An 18,787-nucleotide genomic window follows, 5' to 3' on the forward strand; every position below is an offset into this window, starting at 1 on the left:
ACATAATTCAGTACATCCTCCCACACTGCTCCACCCCTGGCCAAAGCAACTCATCCCAAAGGAGCGCAGTGGCCTTTAGCCACAAGTTCTGAACATGACAGACTTAGTCAGTCACGGAGTGATCTTCCAGGGCATCGTGCCCCAGAAGCAGCCAAAATGGAGACCCAACTGAAAGAAAAGGGCATCCTTCAAGTAGTCTATGTCCTAATCTGCAAAGCAATATATAGACTAGCTGAAAACAATAGCTTCTACCTGCAGATGGAAGAGTTAAGTGATAAAAACAACCCCCCTGGATTTTGAAATGCTATATAAAGGCTTATAAACCTAAACTATAACCCTTGGTTATCTTTCCAGTAGATAAGATTAGGCTCAAGCTATGAAGATGGCCTTACTAGCATGATTTCTGGCTTCTTCTGGAATGTGTTTTGCTAACGCTAATTCCCTTTAGAAACCAAGCATTTTAAAATATAGTAGGTAAATAAAATGCATTGGACAAAAGCATTACAAGCCGTTCAGCAGTAAAGCCCACTGAATGACTATTTGGTGAGTGGTCATACAAACAAATTCACTTAATTTCATCCCAGAATTAAAAACCTCCTTTCCTTTCCCTCTCCTTCAGTCTTCCTCTTGGATATATTTAATCAAATCCTAAATGGAGTACTCCTTTTCAGGCATTTTCTGTAAAAGTCAAGGGACCAAATGACATGGAGAAGAGAGGCTGCTGTGATACCAGTCTCATCCAGAAACCAGTCGCTTGGATGGGATCATTTACTCAAGAGGCTGAAGGAAACTGGTTCAGCTCCATTATCTGTACAAGGGAACAGCTGCTTCCAGCTGCTCCCCTCTCGGGGAGTGGTGCTGTGCTAACACCAGGTGCTGGGGTGGCTTGTTCTCAGTTTCAAATGTTGAGGCTGCTCCTACTGAAGAAAATGCTTAAACATTCACTGGATTGAAGCCTGGAATGTAAGGGTATGACCTCGCAGTGCGTGGCCTATCTACCACGCTTACAGAGGCATCGCCCTCTTACCTCTGGGTGGTTCAGTGATTCTTTAATTATTATTCCTCAATTCAGGTATTATTTTTGCCACCTCAAAAGCTTTCCTTTTGAACAATAATAATTTTTGATCGACTCACTAAAAGACATTGCCAGTTGCATTTAATGACCATACACCAGTCTGTAACAATTCCTTCATACGTCAGCACAGCAGTAAAGACCACATGTGGTTCAGATGCACCAGGCTGCCTCCCTTCTGCTTAACAAAGTTCCATCCACACCTTTTGGATCAGAGACCGAGCATCTTGCTAAATGATGTGCTGGAGATCAGCAGTGGTTTTGAACCTGATGCAGGAACTGCTGTGCAAAATTTGTGGCCCTGGGTTAGACAGGTGGCTGGACTGACTGTATTAATGGTCCTTTCTGGTCTTAAAATACAAGCCTTAGAGACTGATTTAGCAGCATCAGCGAGCTCTAAACTGTGGTAGACCACAGCGTCGAATCTAATCACTCCAGGCACTGCCGCCAATTCCTGCCTGCCCAACACTGTTTGCAATGTCACTCCAAAAAGTATGTTCCATTAAACCTACAGGCCTTAAATTTGGCAGGGCAAACCATTCTGCCTCTGAAAAGCACTGTCACAAAACAAGCATTCCTATTAAATCCCTTTCAGCATCTTCTCAACCCAAAAGAGTAATTCTGTATATGATTAAACTTAGAAGTAAATACAGCCAGTTGGGCTCCTGACAGCAGACATATTTCAAAATAAACCTGGCTTACACAGGCCTTGGCTAAAATATTAAGCCTTTATCTGTGGTCCACAATAACTAATCTTGTCAAATTGTTTGCTCTCTACCTTCTGTTTGGAAGATTATGAGCTAGCTCACCATTACTATTCACCTTGTGCCATCACTAGCAGCAGGAAAAGTGAGTGGTAAACACGGTCTATTTTGACAGCGTTTCACTCTACTTTGCATTGATGTGTATTGCTACACAGTACAGGATAATACAACATCAGGACTTTGCATCTATGCTGGATTTAATGCCACCTTGTGAAAGGTATGGCTCCTTTGCTTTCAGAGGCTTTCTCAGGATGGCGTACACTGATTGCCCAAAATAAATGAGCTTACGAGAAAGAAAAATAAACCGTGAAACAGCTACGCTATAACCTCATCTGTATTTCAGTACATTGAGGTCTACAACACGCTATCATATAGACCAGGCTCTTACTATTGGATGGAACATTCAGATCTGACTGTGTGGCTGACACTGAAGAGTTAAAAAATTAATAATAACCGAAATAGAGGACATATTGGCATATTTAAGGCCAAATGATACTCATCAGTTTATTTAATCAGATCACAGAATTTCACCAAATTACTCCAGCTTCAGTCCAACAGTTTATAAGCCAATTTTATGCAAAGCTTAGACTATTTGTGCAAGAAAAACCTTTTTGATACCCCCTACCAAAGCTGGAATTACTTTTAGCACTGACAGTCACTGTTTCCATGCATTTGGTGTCACAGCTGGTCTCTTTTTTTAGGAGAATCTTGACATCGAAGCCTACTCCATGCAGTGAGAGCATTTCCAGAAAGTTTGTGCTGATATGAATAGGCAAGGGTTTCCTGGATTTTCTTGCCAAATACTTCCTGGAAATCTGCTTAGGAAAAGCTAGCAGTTTTACTTTACGCTAATATATCTTCCTCATAGGAAGTATCCTGCCATAGTATTTATTCATTTGAAGAAGGAAAAATACTATTTCCTGTCAACTCCTGATGAACGCTAGCCCTGCCCTTTGGTAATGGTGTTTGGTATTAACTGAGTGCCATGAATCACAGGCTTAAGACAGAAGCTTATTCTGTCTCTGAACAGGTACCCACCTTCTTCTTGAGAGCAATACAATCTCTGCAAAGCAAATACTCTTTGCTTTGAATGCTCACAACACAGAGGGATGGTCAGAACTTTTAAATAAAGCATTTAAAAGGCAGACATCAGGTCTATTTTGCATCAGGTGTACTATGTGGCAAAACAGTACGCAGGGAATGAAATGACTTGCTTGAAGCTCAACCAACCAAGACGACTGAAAAGCCCTCATGTTTAATTTTATGTATAAGTAGTCTTGAGCGGAACTAGGTTCCTCATGTGCAGGAACAAAAAAAATTATCCTGGAGAATTAGAGCCTAAAATTGATGGATACAGAGCCCTTCTCTCTGAGCTTCTCTGTCTGTGCTCTGAACCATGTCAACTGCTAACAGCTAGCCAGTTCTCTTATTCTATATCCAGCTGAGAAGTATTTCAGGAGATGGAAAAAGGACCTACTTTTTAGGGGATTGTTCTAAATCTCTCTTCAGGAATATTTAAAAGCAATGTCAAAAATTGATTATCTAAACCAAATAGTATTTCAAAACTGCTCAAAACAAAGTTAGACAGGATTCCTCGTGAGAAAAAACTTCAGAACGCAGGACCAGCAGAATGATACACATTTACGTATCTGTAGGGAATAGGTTTACTAAGAGACTCTGAACTTCAGAAGTATCAGTCTGAAATCAGCACATTGCTCCTTTCTGCATGTTTCAAACAAGCCTGCCTTCAAACAAGCCAGATCCGAACCTCTCAGCTGCCTATTCCAAGCCAGTCTCACCTCTTCTGGGCATCTTCTGGTCAAGTCCTGTTTACAATGAGTTTGTAAAATCGTGAACACTGATGTACTACTCAGGCTGTTTCCCAAGTACATAACATCAAAGCACAGCTTTGGCAGACTCCTCTTGATACCATAAACAATAAAGACAACATGAGCTTTTTTCTTAATTCCACAAATATTTTACAAAACCTGATGCAGACTTGCTGGCTTTAGGCACCTCTCAGTTATGTTCCACCTCCCTGAGGTAGTTCCACCCTTGTGACCAAGAGTAATCTGGAGCTTGTGGAGAGAAAATTCCTTCCTAATAAACCACCATCAAACCCCTCCACTTTACAATAAAAATAATCGGTTTTATGTAGATTTGATGTATTTCAATAGATTTTCTTTCCTGGCATAACTGATGTGACGTTGCCCAAGCTGGAATGTGGATTCTACATCCCTGAGAGATCAAGTAACAATGGAAACGGGTTTGGATGTAAGAGGAAAGCATTTAATTAAGCTCCCGGTTATGGTAAGTCCTTTGTAACAGGCTCAGACTGGTAGGTGAACCCCCCACCCTTCCTGTGTAATCCAGTGGTGCCCACAGACTTCTGGTTTCAGGGCAATTCACACTTAGTCATACTTCTGAAAAGTATTTCTAGAAAACAAATAAGGGCAGTCTTCCCTCAGTAGCGGGATGAAACATCCTCTCCTCCTCTGAATGTTTGCAATAGATTATAGACAGATGCAATCAGCATGAAGTTTGTCTGTTATGGTGATGTGACCGGGTCCCCTGTGCAGGGATCAAACCAGAAGAGATGCCTAACTGCTCATTTACACACACAAAAGGGGTTTTAAAAATACCAGTTGAGACTTGGCATCACAGACCAAAGTGTCTCCTCCACATGCGTAGTGCTCCTCAAAATACTTCATAGGCTTTTTACTAAGTTATCAGCCATTGAAGGCCATTAAGGTAAAAACAAGCCTCCCCACTTCTCAGCTTCAGTAACCTCTCTCCAGGAGCCGGCAGACAGACTGTCTCCAATGTCTTCAGCACCATTCTAGCAAGACAATTCACATGAGAATTTTTTTTTTGTTTTCACTGGCCTTCTGGGCCTATTTTGGTCCATGTTCCTGCCATCTGACTGAGAATAAGCTTCTCCTCCTGCTCCTGGGAGGTGGCTGAATTCCCGAGCAAGGAGAGAGACCTTCAGGTCATTTTGAGGGCAGATTTAATGCCTCCAGACTGGGGAGCCTGCAGACTCAGGCCTTGGTGGCAATTCTGCCTGCTGGTCACATGAATGAGACTGATTGTAGGAGAAAAACTTTTTAATTTGTGCTGCTAGCAAGCACAAAAATTTGGCTTTACATCATTTACATCAAAGTCACAAAATTCTTCAAAAGCATAGAGCAAACTATTTTCTCAGTACTTAAAATTGGAGATCTGTGAAACATCTTTTGTGTTGAGTTCACCACTTAGATATCCCTTTTATCAGATGCAGATGTGCATCTGTTACATCCCTCAAATAATTTTTTATTATCTTACCAAAGACTGAGGTGAAAGAAATGGATATATTATGAGGAACAGAATAAAGTGTTAAATACATTAATTTTATTATACACATCTCCAATACCTACAGTGTCTTCCCTTCAAAGGCTGAATTCTGATACTTTCTATGGGGAAAAATTTCATAATCAGAAGCTGAAATGATAAAATTTGGTCTGAAAGAATTATGCCTTCCAGCAACTCGGTGTTTAGCTTTTCATCCTTATACCCGTATCACATACAGCAAAAATGTAGAACAAGAAAGCCAAGCAACTTGCCAATAAAACAGCAGCAGCAATGATGGGGTTAAATCTGTTGTTAGTTCTCATAAATACAGTTGATGCTGTCTTTCTACAAAAGCTTGTTAAAAAATTAAAAGCCTCATGGAAAAATCTGGCTATTAATTAATGACTCAGTATTAGACTAGAAACATGAACTGCAATTTTTTTTCTTGGAGAACGAGCCCCTCCTTCAGTAAAGGTACACTTAATTTTAAGCAGTGGAAAAATTGAAATGATTTCAAGTTTGTTTAAAATAAAATACCTTGCTGGCCTAGTCAGTTATTTCTATTTGTTGCTGTAAAGAACTGTTCCAGCAATTCTCTAAAAGATTATATGTAATTCAGAAGCTTCAGAAAGTCTGGGCTTTCTTTTCGAGCTTCTGCACATACATTTACAGCATTCAGTCTTTTGCATATGTTAAGAAACAGTATGAGTATTAACAGAAAGAACCGCAAATTTATTTTTATTCCTTCAGCCAAGCCACAAATAAATGACTCTTGCAAACAAACCAAATACTATTTAGTAACGGCAATGTAAATGCCATGGAGTTATTTTATTTGGATATAAAATATTAAAGTAAATGATTATTTGCTGTGACACTCGTTTTATCATCTTGGAAAAAAAAGCAAATCTGAGAAAAAGTTTTCTTGCTGTTCTTCAAGGAGCACTCAATCTGCTGTTCAAAGTTATTTAATAATTTGTCATAGAATGGTTAACTATAAGCTTACAAATACTGTGTCAGCATGCTTCTTCCTATTGGGCAAACAACTTCAAAACCTAATTTGTTTGTGTTATTGGTCTTACTAAATATTAGTCTTTGCAAGTCTGGTTTACACCATTGATGTTAACTATGCCAACATTCTGATTTTGTTCTGAAGTATTCCACAACAAGCTGATATTATACAATACAAGCCCAAGAGCTAGCCGATCCAGTTTACTGAGTATACTTAGTGTATTTTGCTACTGATAAATCAATAAAACCATGTTGTAATCTACAAACTTCCATCTCTGTGAAGCAGCTATAAGCAAACTGTAAATGAACACACAGGTCAAAAACTGGGATGCTGTGATTATGTTGACTCTGAAAACATTTGACTTTCATAGAATACATTTTAGTGTTTGAGAGAACGAAGTTTGAGCACTGCTTATATTTTCGTGAAAGGCTGAGATGATAAATATTCAAATGATGATAAATATTTGTGTTTATATTGTAACTACCCATACTTTAAGAAAACAATATCTGCACTGCAATCCACAATTTACAGAGGTTAAGTAAATACAAACCATAGCTACACAAAGAAAATAAGTACTTGATTTAGACTGTACGCTCAGTTTTGCATTCTTCATCCATGTGAAACTCCCTGCAGTCAATGGATATCTTGGCTGCGCAAGAAATGCAGGAAAGGCTTCCCTGTCATTCCTTTCGGTTGGGACCTTTTGCCTTCATTCTGTTAAGTGCCCCACTGAACACAACCCTGGCATTGATCAGAAACCATCAGATGTTAAAGGCTTCATTATAATTTATGACACCCAAAGTACCATGAGAAGGGCATTCCGTCATCTGCTCTGGCAATATCCCACATTATAACTGTATGAGAGTTTCGGTACTGATACCACAAACTGCTCTATTAAGGGTCACTTTCAAATGAAAAGGAGATGTTAAAAGATATTCTGACTCATTAGTACTGCAAAGGGTCTCAGCTGTAGTAATCCTGAGAATCACCAAACCTGTCCTTCAGGATGCTGGTGTTGAGAACAGGATCTGCAGCTCCATGTGAGCTCTGGACCAGTGCATTCCTCCTACAGACTGCACAGAGAGCATGGCAGCATCTTGGGATGGGATTTGCAACAACTAGTTTAAGGAGAAAGATGCTCCTAAATTTGCCAAATAGGAGGGGTTTATTTATTTTTTTTTTAAAATCTCAGCCCCTTGCTTTAAGTGGGCTGATCCAAGCTGTCCAGAGGTCCTCAAGCTGCCCTTTGCTACAGATAGCCTGAGGCCACCTGTTTCTTTTAAGGTGACAAAGATAACAGCAGTGCTCACTCCTCCTTTTTAAAACAAGTGTGAAAAAATTATACTGACCATCAGCTAGAGCAATCAGCCAAGCTAAGGAAAACTTGGGTTTAACCCACATCTGCAACTTCTCAGGAGAGCAGTACACTCCAGGGTTAAAATGTCTTCTCTACTTTTTCTGAAGCCATGAAATTCTACAGAAGAAACATCTGAAATGTTATTAGACCTGGAGGTGTGATTCTGTGGGTGGTGATCGAGGGTGCTGACCTGGGAAATGGGAGATGGGTGTTCTGCTACTGGCTCTGTATTTATGTTCAATAGGCATTGGATAAAACTGAGAAAAAGCCCTAAAGGAAAGTGTCAGAACGAGGTCTTGCTTCTCAGAGGTGAGTAGCCTGCTCATTGCTCTCTGATCTGGGAAGCCTGCATTATTTTGCTATGTGATACTCCTCCAAGGCAAGGAACAGAGAGCACCCAGACCAAACATGTGTGGCTAACATCCCTCTGAGGTACAGGAGACCTGAACCAGGATATCCTCAGACGGAGGAGGAACCTTAGCTCCATTCCTTCCTACCGTGGAGGAGTACCCCTGCTCCCAGACAACCACTTAGAAAACCGGATGGGGGACACAGATACCAAGGAAGCTTTTGAATGAAAACATCTGAGGTCACACTGCTCTGTGTGGGTCTCTGTGCAACCAGTGTGCACTGCTCCAGTTCAGCACGTGCTTCTTCATTTGGGTCTCCAAGGAATCCAAGCAGAGAAGGCAAAAAGTTTTGTACTTTTTCAGTCAGAAGTTTTCTGCTTATGCTAACCCAAGTCCTCCCTTCTCTGGCCTGGGAAGTTATCAGTGTTAGTGGCACTAAGTTATCAGGCACTTCCTCCGTCACATCCTGCAAATTTTACCTGGACTGTAACACGAAGTACACAATTCAAAAATTCTAAGTGAAGTGTCATCCAATAAAGAGAATATAATCCAGTGCAGAAAACACATTTCATTACAGCTTTGCAAAAGTGATACATCTCCTTTTGTACAGCATGAATAATACCTTAGCCTTACCAAGGGAGATACGATCTGCTAGTGATGCAGAAACACGGCATACCTACAACAGTCCAGAGAATACGCCACCAGTGACTGAATTTGTTCAGCTCGCCTTAGATTTGAATACTAGTTCAGTATTTTATTGCCTCCAGACCCAGAAAATTGGTCTCACTCTGTATGTTGAATTTCTCTGAGGCTGCACATAACCTCACTGGCTTACTCAATTCTTTTATTACAACAAACAGGTATCTCTATAAGACTTTTTAGTTCATCATTTCACCGTGCATGTTAGTGCAGTCTAATTTCTGAGAGGAGTCACTGGCGTAAGTGCAGAATTTAGAGTATTTAAATGAATTCTGACCATACTATGCAGTGTTTTCAGTTAGATCACATGTGACTTTCTTTATACATTTCAATTAGTCCTAATTCCTCACTGAATTCCTAAAGCAGACTACTTCCAAGCCTATCACCCCTAAATCCAATAAATTCACACTGCCTGTTATTGCTACTCTAGTTAATGGTATTATTTTTGTATATGATTTGATGTGATTGTTACTAGATCTTGTGTTTCAGACTTTCTCATGTTTCTATTCATGTCTTGCACGCCAAAGAAATTTTGCATCATCTCTGTTGCACTCTGCAGAATTCTTTGGGGTATGTGGTAGTTTTGCGTGCCTGGGAATCTTCCATCTGGCTAGTGTGGGTTTCCTAAACACCATAAAACCCCGCCTGTGGAGATTGTGTATCTCTTATGGGCCCCGTGGAGCTTATAATCTGTTTTTAATCATTGCACAAGGCAGCCAACACATCAGTCCTCATCAAGCAGTTTTTTCCATGTTGCATCTCCTTTAAGAACTTTTAATCCAGTTCTGAATGTCCAGAGCTATTGCTAGTTTTCATTGGTACCTTAGACTGCCACAAGAGTTGTCTTCCTCAGCTCCCCGTCCCCTTCCATAGGTCTCATAACCACTGTCTCCTGGGGCTCGCTATAGCAAATGAAGGATTCTCAGCACTTCGCCCTCACTTGCTCACCTTTTGAATGTACCCAGCAGCATCTTTTTCTCAGTAAACTACAGGTCGTATCCTCAACGGGGACAACTGAATGCAACACAGTGCGACAGAGCTACAGCGAGTTTGCTCCAGCTAAGAAACTAGCTCTACATTTACATTCTTCAACAAGTCACCAGAACTTACTTTACAATTCAAAATGCCAGCACCAATCAGATTATTCCCTATATGATATTAAAAGATTACCAACTATTCAATCCCAGCAGAACTTCACAGCAGCAGGCAGCACAGTGGTTTTCATTAAAAGCAAAATCACTTTTGACAGTTGCTAAATTATTTACTGACACAAATCAGTGAAACTATTAATATCTATGAAGCTGTACTCCCAGCTTCCAGTGGTTAACGTGTTGATTTGACATTCACCAGAACACAGTTTTGTAAGTAAAAAAAAAAAAAAAAAGCAGTCTAGTTTTAATAGGAAAGTCTGAACATCTAAATGTAACCTCTTAATAAAGCAAGAAATCAAATGATGTTTATTGTTTTGAAAGATGAAAATTGAAAAAATATATATCTAAAATTTAAAATAAAGCCAACCGAGTTCTCTAACATTTGGCGGTTCCTCCAAAACAAATAGCTTTAAGTCCTGGTGAATGTACAACTTGTTTCTTTTGTGCAGTGCTTCTGCCTGCAATTTCTAATTAACTAGCTCCATTCTTATCCACAACGAGTGACTGAACGCATACAAGCTACAACGTATACTTCAACTAAATATATGCAGGTGTGATTTTAAAAGGGAGATAACTAGTTAACAACACTTGCATGTTGCAAAGAGGCTCGATTAGTATAATAATTCAGAAACCTTGCTTTTAGCCTGTTCCCTGCATAGCTGTGCTGTACTGAATACAATCTGCACACTAAAGATATCATGTTTGCAGTTAAAAATCTCCAGAGACTTTAGACCCATACATAAAGATACTTATTTCACTCTTTTCTGAGACACTGACCTGTATCCTCATTCAAAAACGAACACCACATCTTTATGTTATTAAATCTTTGTTTTGATCTATTAGTATTCACCAAAGTGCCATTTTATACAACCCCGCACTGAATAGGCAAGGCCGGAGGTAACCATCTGCAGCTTTAGAGTCTGCGTTCGAATTGATGAAAAGAGCTTTGTGTTTTCATTGCCAAGTTTGATTCTTCCAGTCATTAGACATTCCCCTCAGATCGCATCAATGAAGCGGACTCTCTTACACCCATGTGTTAAATTCTCTTCTCCTCATGGTTTCCTTTGCCAGCTATACTCCAGAAAGACTACTGGGTCTTAGCCACATTCTTCTCACAGCTGTGTTAAAAAAGAGCATCAGAGCGTCTTCCCAAAATCCATATGTGTATCTGGTCAGTCCCCTGTCAGAGGGTCACCTCACATTGTGGTGTGATTATTCAAATATTCATTCTTGTTCTTGAACTGCACTGCTCGGATCATTCTGAGGAAGATTAGACCCTCCAGCCAGCACTGGAGAACGTCTTGGATGTTGGTGTGAAATGCACACAGCTCCTGTACTTGGAAGGCAGATTAGTTTTAGTTGCAGAAGAGGGGGACCCTAACCACTTCATAAACACTTGCTTCTTATTCCTTCCCATTTTTTGTATTCATTTCAATTGTGTTGAAGGCTGGGAAGAACTGTTTGTTTTTATTGTGTCATCGATTGACTTATTGATCTGCATCAGCTGAGAAACTCAGTGAGCAACTACAAAAGCAGAGAGAGCATGTTCAGAAATGCAGGAGGGAAAGCCAGGGCTACTCAAAGAAAGGGTGTGCTCCAGGAACAATGAAAGTTAGGTGGCCAAAAAAATCACACCCTAAGAGGTAAAGCAAATGTTATTAAGGGTAGTATTTATTTTTTGAGAGAGAGTAATCTCCTTTGATAAAACTATCTGCTTATTTAGAAGATCACTTAGGTTTCTTATGTATTCGGTCCACTGGAATACTTTATCTAAATCTGTAACTCTCCTGACTTCCTCCTTAAAAGAAAAAAACCCCAAAATCAAAAGAAAAGGTCTCTTTAATAAACAGTTAAGAACAAACGAAGTAGTAATTCCTGTTTTACACCACTTTTGTATTTGCTTTGCTCATAGTCAGAACCACCTCGACAAATACACAAGCAGCATGTTTCTCACCATTTATGCTTATTTTCATACCTGTATATTTTAGCGTTGCACCATTACTTTGTGGATTTGTATTTACTTTTAGAGGATTACATAGAAATTCTACAAGCACATCCTCCGCTGCCACCTTGCACAGCTATGTGAGTGTGCAAGCATGACTGCGCTCACTTGCAGAGAGCTCTGCTTTGCTAAGCTAGAGTCATTAAATTGTGAGAAAAAAACAGAAGCCCTCCAACAGACAAATTGCATTAAAATTCACTGCAGCTGCAAAGCTGCTGCAGAAAAATTTCCTGGAAAGAAACACATCAAAAGTGGTCTCAACCTTTACTGATAATTGGCTAATATTGATTTGGTATTACATTATAACCTCCTCTGATCTCACTGACATCTGTAGCCACTCCTCAATCCCAGAGGTTCCAGCAGGAAGGACAGTTTTAAAATGTCTTGCTTCCTCTGCTGGCAGAGGCATTAATTAATTCAGAGGCTTTTCCAGTCACCTTCTCCAGGTCAGCCCCATTTCCCTGCTGGGGCTGCACCAGCTGGCTCCTGGCTTCTCCAGCAGGACAAACTTGCAGGGGGCCTGTGGCACAGTGCCAACGCTCCTGGTGAATTCTGCACCGCTGTCCTAATTCTTTGTTTGTAACCATGAATTAAAAACATTAATTAAATACAGAAAATTATAGTCACAGCCATTCTACAGAGTATAGGTTAAAAATATTATCGCGCAGATGCCCATAATTTCCTGTTGAATAAATATGTACCGTGTTATGTGTGCGCATATGTGTATTTATTTACATACGTCACAGGGTTAAAACATGTATTTCCTTTATAAGCTAGAACGGTGCTCTCTTAAAAGTCTAATGTGTATCTTGTTAGTGTTTCAAAGTCAAAACAGGTTCAAATAAATGCTGCTAAATCTGTGTGGTCGCTCTCTGAGCATCAACGCTTTCTGTTTCACACCCCGCCCACCCCCCACTAGGATGGTGAATTATCTTTGGAGGCAAGGGCACACAGTCGCAATTTATATCTCACACTTCGGTGAGCTGATGCGAGATGCTCACCCTACTTCAGTATAAACAGAATTTTACTATATCCAAGTTCACTATAAGCAGATTCCAATATATCCCCCTTCTGGTTCCCAGCTGCCGTTTCATGTGGGATAGGATCCAGAAATTTTTTAGATGCTTTGTGTCCTGACGGAAAACACAGGACCACTATTCTGACTTGGATCTCACGTTTAGAGAGCAACAATTGCAGGTGGGTACACAAATGGCTGACATGATGGCGATGCCGTGGAGAAATTACATCTCTATTTCAAACTCTGCATATGATGCTGAAGGCAAACACTGAAGTTTTTAAGAATACTAAAAAATTTTTTAGTGTTGCCAGAGAACAGGTTAGCAAAGGCATAGGGAGCATCAGTAAAATTACATGGTATGAAGATACAAAGTCCACCCTTTTTCAACATTATTTTAATTATTCTAATTATGTTTTTTCTTAATAAAGCTCATAATTATTTTCCTCTTCTGATTTTCAACTGTTGCTACATTATTCAGCTATTTTACCAAATAATACTGAGAGACCATACAGTGGCTAAAAATACTTCCCTCGTATGTCAGAACTGAATTTTAATTGAACATTTGAAAGAAACCAAGAAAACAGATGTTTTAGAACCCTATTTAGGCTATGAATTGTAGTGCCACATTTTAAATTACAATAAGCATCCTCTTGAAACAGTGCTAATAATTAATACTACTGTAATTAATACCAAGAAGCCCTTCTGTTGACAGGTTTATAAATTGTCAGTTCCTTTCTGAAATGTAGAACATCCTACATCTTTGAAATAAAAAGCTAAAGCTAACAAATGAGTTCCTGCCTAATTGCCAAACACTGATTTGTATGAAGCGGTTGAGGTTACAAAGAAATTGGGAATTCTCAGCCCGGTTTCCCTGCTGATGAGTACGAACTGTCTGTGTAGCTCTCCCAGAGGTGTCAGAGGAATCTCTATAGTGTCACACAAGGGTTCTTAGCTCAAAGTAAACACACTTTCCACAAACTCAGCTGCTTAATCTGTTTGCAGGTTGAATTATAAGATGGGGGTGGATGACTCCGGGTGCTGGGAAGACGCACAGAGCATTTCCACACTTTCTTGGTAAAAAGGGCATGCTATTGTCATCAAAAGACTTCACCCAATTGTTTAATTTTGCTATAGGCTCAGTGGTCTGATCTCAGCAATAATGAAAACTAACCTGACCAAAATTTTCCCAAGTAGTTGAGCATGTTAAATTGTGTAAATTCTTTTCACTACAGCAGTGCATTACCACCACTTTAATTTAGGTTGTGGCTGCACTTCTACTCTAGCCACCCTGGTTACACAGATTAAACGAGACTGTTTCACTAAAAAAAGGCCACAAACCAATCAAAAACCAACCTTCACTTAAATACCTACGGTTAGTAAATGTTTATAAATAAAATAAAATGAAATAACAACTTTAAACAATGTACAGAAAGGTTCAGCCAATATTCTTTTTAACATGCTGTAATTATTTTCGTAGGTTTATTTTTATCAAGTGTGCACCTGCTGAAGTTTCAAATATATCTAAGTGTTCAGAAAAAAGATCTGAATGATTCTCAACCAATCACTGGAGGTTTTAAACAGATACCTGAAAATATGTATCTTCATACCTATATCTATCTTAACTATATTTTATGTAGTTCCAAATAGATCGAAAATATAAAAAAAATAATATATTTTTTTAAATAGGAGAACTCAGCATGTATTTTTTTAAACAAGAGAGAACTCTTGTTAGGCACTTGCAACATATTATAAGCCAATTTCTGGCTACTCTGGAAATATGTTGCAGACATTGAAGTTGAAGACAAATATGGACGGACAGGAAAATTAGCATCAGTTCAGCATCGATCCCCTTGGAAGGGTGAGAGAGCGGTATTTTGCAGCTGATGAATGTAACACAGAGATGAGAAGTGCCACACCGTGAAGAGGCTCTGCCTACATGTTTGCCTGTGTCCCACAACCAGACTTTTAAAGGCTTATGTGGTAGTAATAACAAACACGGCAATAAGGACTTCAGTAGAGACGAACTTCAGGTTTGGAGTTCAGTAACCTTTTAACAGGAAATCTTATGATGGGAGAGAAGACTTCTTGTTGGTTTCAGTGAGATTTTGAAGCCTCCCCCTAAACAACCCCACCAGCACTTACCAGGGCATGAAACCTGCCAGGCGTGTAACAGCCCAGAAATCAGAACCTCAATATCCTACCATGCAATTATAAAGGCAAATACTCTGCTGCCATAGGATTGCCATGGGGTAAAAACACAGCGAAAATCGTTCATAGGAGATAAAAACACTTTCTCTGTGCCTTGCACATCTAGAAAGCAGTTTCTGCAACAGTAACGAGAGGCACATTGATTTGTGTACTACTGTAAAACCGTTACAGTGATGGGCTTCCCACTGACTAAGCAATGAGCTGAACGGATGACAAGGGAGGAATCATTTGAAAGGACCTTTTCTGAGCACCACCACACCTGCAGTGATGGACAAAGTATCAGAAGAAACAACGTTCCGTTTGGTTTCCAACTGCCATTTCACTTGAAAGAAGGGAAGTGGAACTTACTTCTGAACTTTTTCGTTGGCCTCCCGTGAAGCCTCCAGGGCTTTCTGGAGCTTCAGCTCGGTGTCCTTTTGCTCTGACTGAGCCTGCTGCAGCTGAGCTGCCAGACCTTCAATCTGGTGATAGGTAAGGGTCACAACATCCACCCTGCCCTGTGGTCCACCTTCAGCAGTACCGAGTACACAGTTCAGCTGGTCCTTCAGACACGTTCCTTCAGACGAAGATTTGTATAAGCTGGGAAAAAAAAATCACGCGTGTTATTCAGTTTCAGTCTAAGGACAAGCTGCAAGAGTATTACACTCAATTTAACTTTTCAAATATGATCATATGTGGACCCACATACACTAATACCAAAACAAATTTTATTTCAAAAGTGACAGAGAACAAAAAGAACATCCTGTTTCCACCAGGCTCTTCCACAAGTATGTAACAATTACCAAAATTTAAAAAAGCCAAAACCTATTCAACAAAACCTCACAAGGCAGTATTTTTCAGCTGTGGCATCTTCCTGATCACCTTTGAGCTGCAGCAAAAAGCTGTTACTGTGATTTACATGAAGTTGAATTAATCAGTGTAAGTTACTGATGTATTACACAGGACTCTTAGCAAGCGGACTCACCAACTACAGGGGGTTTATTTGCATAATTGCATATTTTTCAGTATAATGAAAAGAATCAAAATGCTCCAATACACAACTGAAAATCTCTAAATCAGCAGGATTACTTAGAAATAGCAATGATTTGCATGCACTAAGCAATTCTAAAGGTCTTTGGTCAATATTTTTGCGAGAAGAAACTTGAAATATTTCTTGATGTTGGTTTAAATAAGTTAGTAATAACCTGTACTAGAACTTACTGTGTCTTAAATAGCCTCTCTATAGTAGACAGGGATAGGTAACCTACCAGCATCATGGTTTAATCATGGGACATTTCAATACCTGCAGTGTCCTCCACTATCATTTCTTGCAAGGTCCTTTCTGACCCACTGTTTTGGCTTCACTCAGGCAAAAAGTAGACACGTTTACCATGTATCTCACAGTGAAGCACCATGGATGTACACTCAACCCATTCAGTTTTATACATGATTTTGAAGTATATTCATAGAGATATCAAATCAAAGATCACAAAAATAATGCTATTCCATTGTACAACCCAAAATGCAGTACTACATGCTTTGTATTTGTGTGCCAAAAAGTTCTGGACAAATCAAAGGGAGATCATAAATTAAAAATTACATTGAAAAGAGTCTTAAGGCAACAGATTCATGAAGCTAAAAGACACAAATATGCCTGGATCAGCTAACAATAGCTATGTAAACCAGCAAAAAGGATATTAGAATGAGAGTTTACCTATAAATAATGAGAAGAAAGGAGAATAAAGAAGATGGTGCATCAGGTAAAAATTTCTCAATGAAGACACTGTTAACTGTGAAATTATTTCCTAAGGAATCAGTAGGTAGCCAGCTGCTTGAGTTATTCAGGTGCAGTGGTAGAAATCATATTAATAGCTGATTATTAGGGGAGGAGCCTGCACCAGCAAGCTCTCTGTGGGATTAGCAACAATTGCTTCCCATCTTTTCATAGCCACAATTCACTGGTGAATTTTACACCAGTGGAAGATGACATTGATGACATGGTAGAGGAAGAAATTAATGGAAGTCATTTGTAACAGAAGTGATGGCAACAAGATATTGCAATAAGCAATTTATGCTTTTAGATAAATAATTGAGGTAATTTCAAAACAACTTCATGAATATCAGAAACTGCTGCTGTATTGATGAATATGGCTCAAGACCATTCCTCTGACTGATGACCATGCAAATATCAAACATTATTTCAGTGTGGATTTCTAGTAGCAGTGCACACCGATTACAATACTCAAGACACAATCTGCATGACAGCTGCTAGTATGTAATAGCATACTTTCCTCCTTTCCAGTTTGTTAAGGTGTTTGTACGGAAACCACCCTTCATTCCAACAGCCCATAGAGGAAAATCATATACAAACTAAAATATAATATACATGGACAACCAAAATGTTGATGAACTAACAGAAATCCAGAAGCTAAAAGGTCAGAGTGTTGATATGTCATTACGCCTACTAGCTGTGGTTGTCTGAAAAGAATCTGAAGAACCTTTTCAATTAAATGAAGACATATTGAAAATATAAATATTTATAAAGGGACATTAAAAACCCTAGAACAGACTCATTAAAAATAAACTTAACTGTTGCACACAAAATTTACTGAAGCTCCACTATGGTTGAGCATTGATTACCATGGAAAAATACAAAAGTATGCAAATAATGCTGAAAGCAGGTTACCAAAATACCACAGCTGCCCACTTCTTAAACACCTGGCACAAGATTAAAAGAAAGAAAAGACAGATGAGAAGCTAAACTGTTCAGTGAATATATGTGTCCCTGATTACAAAAAAGGGAAGATAGCCTAAATAGTCTAACTTGTTCACACCAGCTGAGTTTTTTTCCCAGAACATATGAAAAATATAGTAATTTATTTAGATTCTAAAATACTGGCCCAGTGTGGCTAGAACCAGGCTCCTTCTCAAAGACTGGCCACAAACAATACGGTATGCAATACAGTTACGTGTTTTAACTCACAACGACTGCACCTGAGTGATCAATAGATTCTGACATGTATATATTTTGTAGCCAGTGTGATTCCTCCAGATAAAGGCACTGTGGTTGATACATGTTTTAAACTTTTTTTTTTCCCAAAAGCATGCAGTTGGCAGATTTCCATCAATGTGTGCTTTGCTACAATACTTTTATTTAGTCTCTTTTGATACTTACTAATTTGAAATTCCTTCATTAATGTCCTGAAGATTATTTCTTCAAAGAATATTGCTGCTATAAATGAAATATAAAGGGGAGTCCTAGGCCTGAAGAATTTGTGACAGAAGCATTCAAACAATTTCTTGATTTAAGTAATTCACATGTTCTTTATAGTAAGCCTTTTGCTTTACTGTGGCAGCATGGCCCCTTTCTTGCTCCAGCTTGGGTCTGAGAGCTTAAAGGGCCCACCTTAACTGTGTCTAGGCAGAAGAAAAAGTGACATGTGATGATGTGTCACTTATGTCGCTCCTGCGGATAGCAAGAGGCTTCCCCAGCCCCAAAGTCAGAGTAGCTTCAAGCCTGCTAAAAAATTTCACCAGTTGTAACTGCTCCCAGAGGGACTTGACTTTGGCTGAAAATCAACTGTATGAAGTGCTGCTCTTATAACACTTCTCTCCTTGCCAGGCATACTTTTGCTGCAAGGTGGGAAATGATTTTCCACCTGAAGCAATTACTGAAGAACACAGAGAAACCTTCCACCTAAAGGAAGAAAAAAAACCCCAGCAAAAAACAAACATTCCCTGTTCGTCCCCTCCCTCCTCCCCCACCCCTGTGATAAACATATCCAACGTTCCTAAAGGCATGTAGGTCTGACCTTGGTTTTCACCACAAATGTTTCTGACACTCAAGT

General features: G+C 39.4%; 1 protein-coding gene across 13 annotated transcripts in view; it reads right to left on the bottom strand.

The window, feature by feature from the left end:
- The window catches only part of MIPOL1 (mirror-image polydactyly 1), a 197,360-nt gene that overhangs the window by 10,283 nt on the left and 168,290 nt on the right, over positions 1 to 18,787 (bottom strand). For all 13 annotated transcript variants that reach the window (XM_056346943.1, XM_056346954.1, XM_056346951.1 and 10 more), the window contains one exon: positions 15,309 to 15,539. In XM_056346943.1, the coding sequence (XP_056202918.1) occupies positions 15,309 to 15,539 (231 nt within the window). The remainder of the gene's footprint in view (positions 1 to 15,308; positions 15,540 to 18,787) is intronic.

Source organism: Falco biarmicus, chromosome 7 (genome assembly GCF_023638135.1).
Source record: "Falco biarmicus isolate bFalBia1 chromosome 7, bFalBia1.pri, whole genome shotgun sequence".
In the NCBI taxonomy this organism is placed as follows: Eukaryota; Metazoa; Chordata; class Aves; order Falconiformes; family Falconidae; genus Falco; species Falco biarmicus.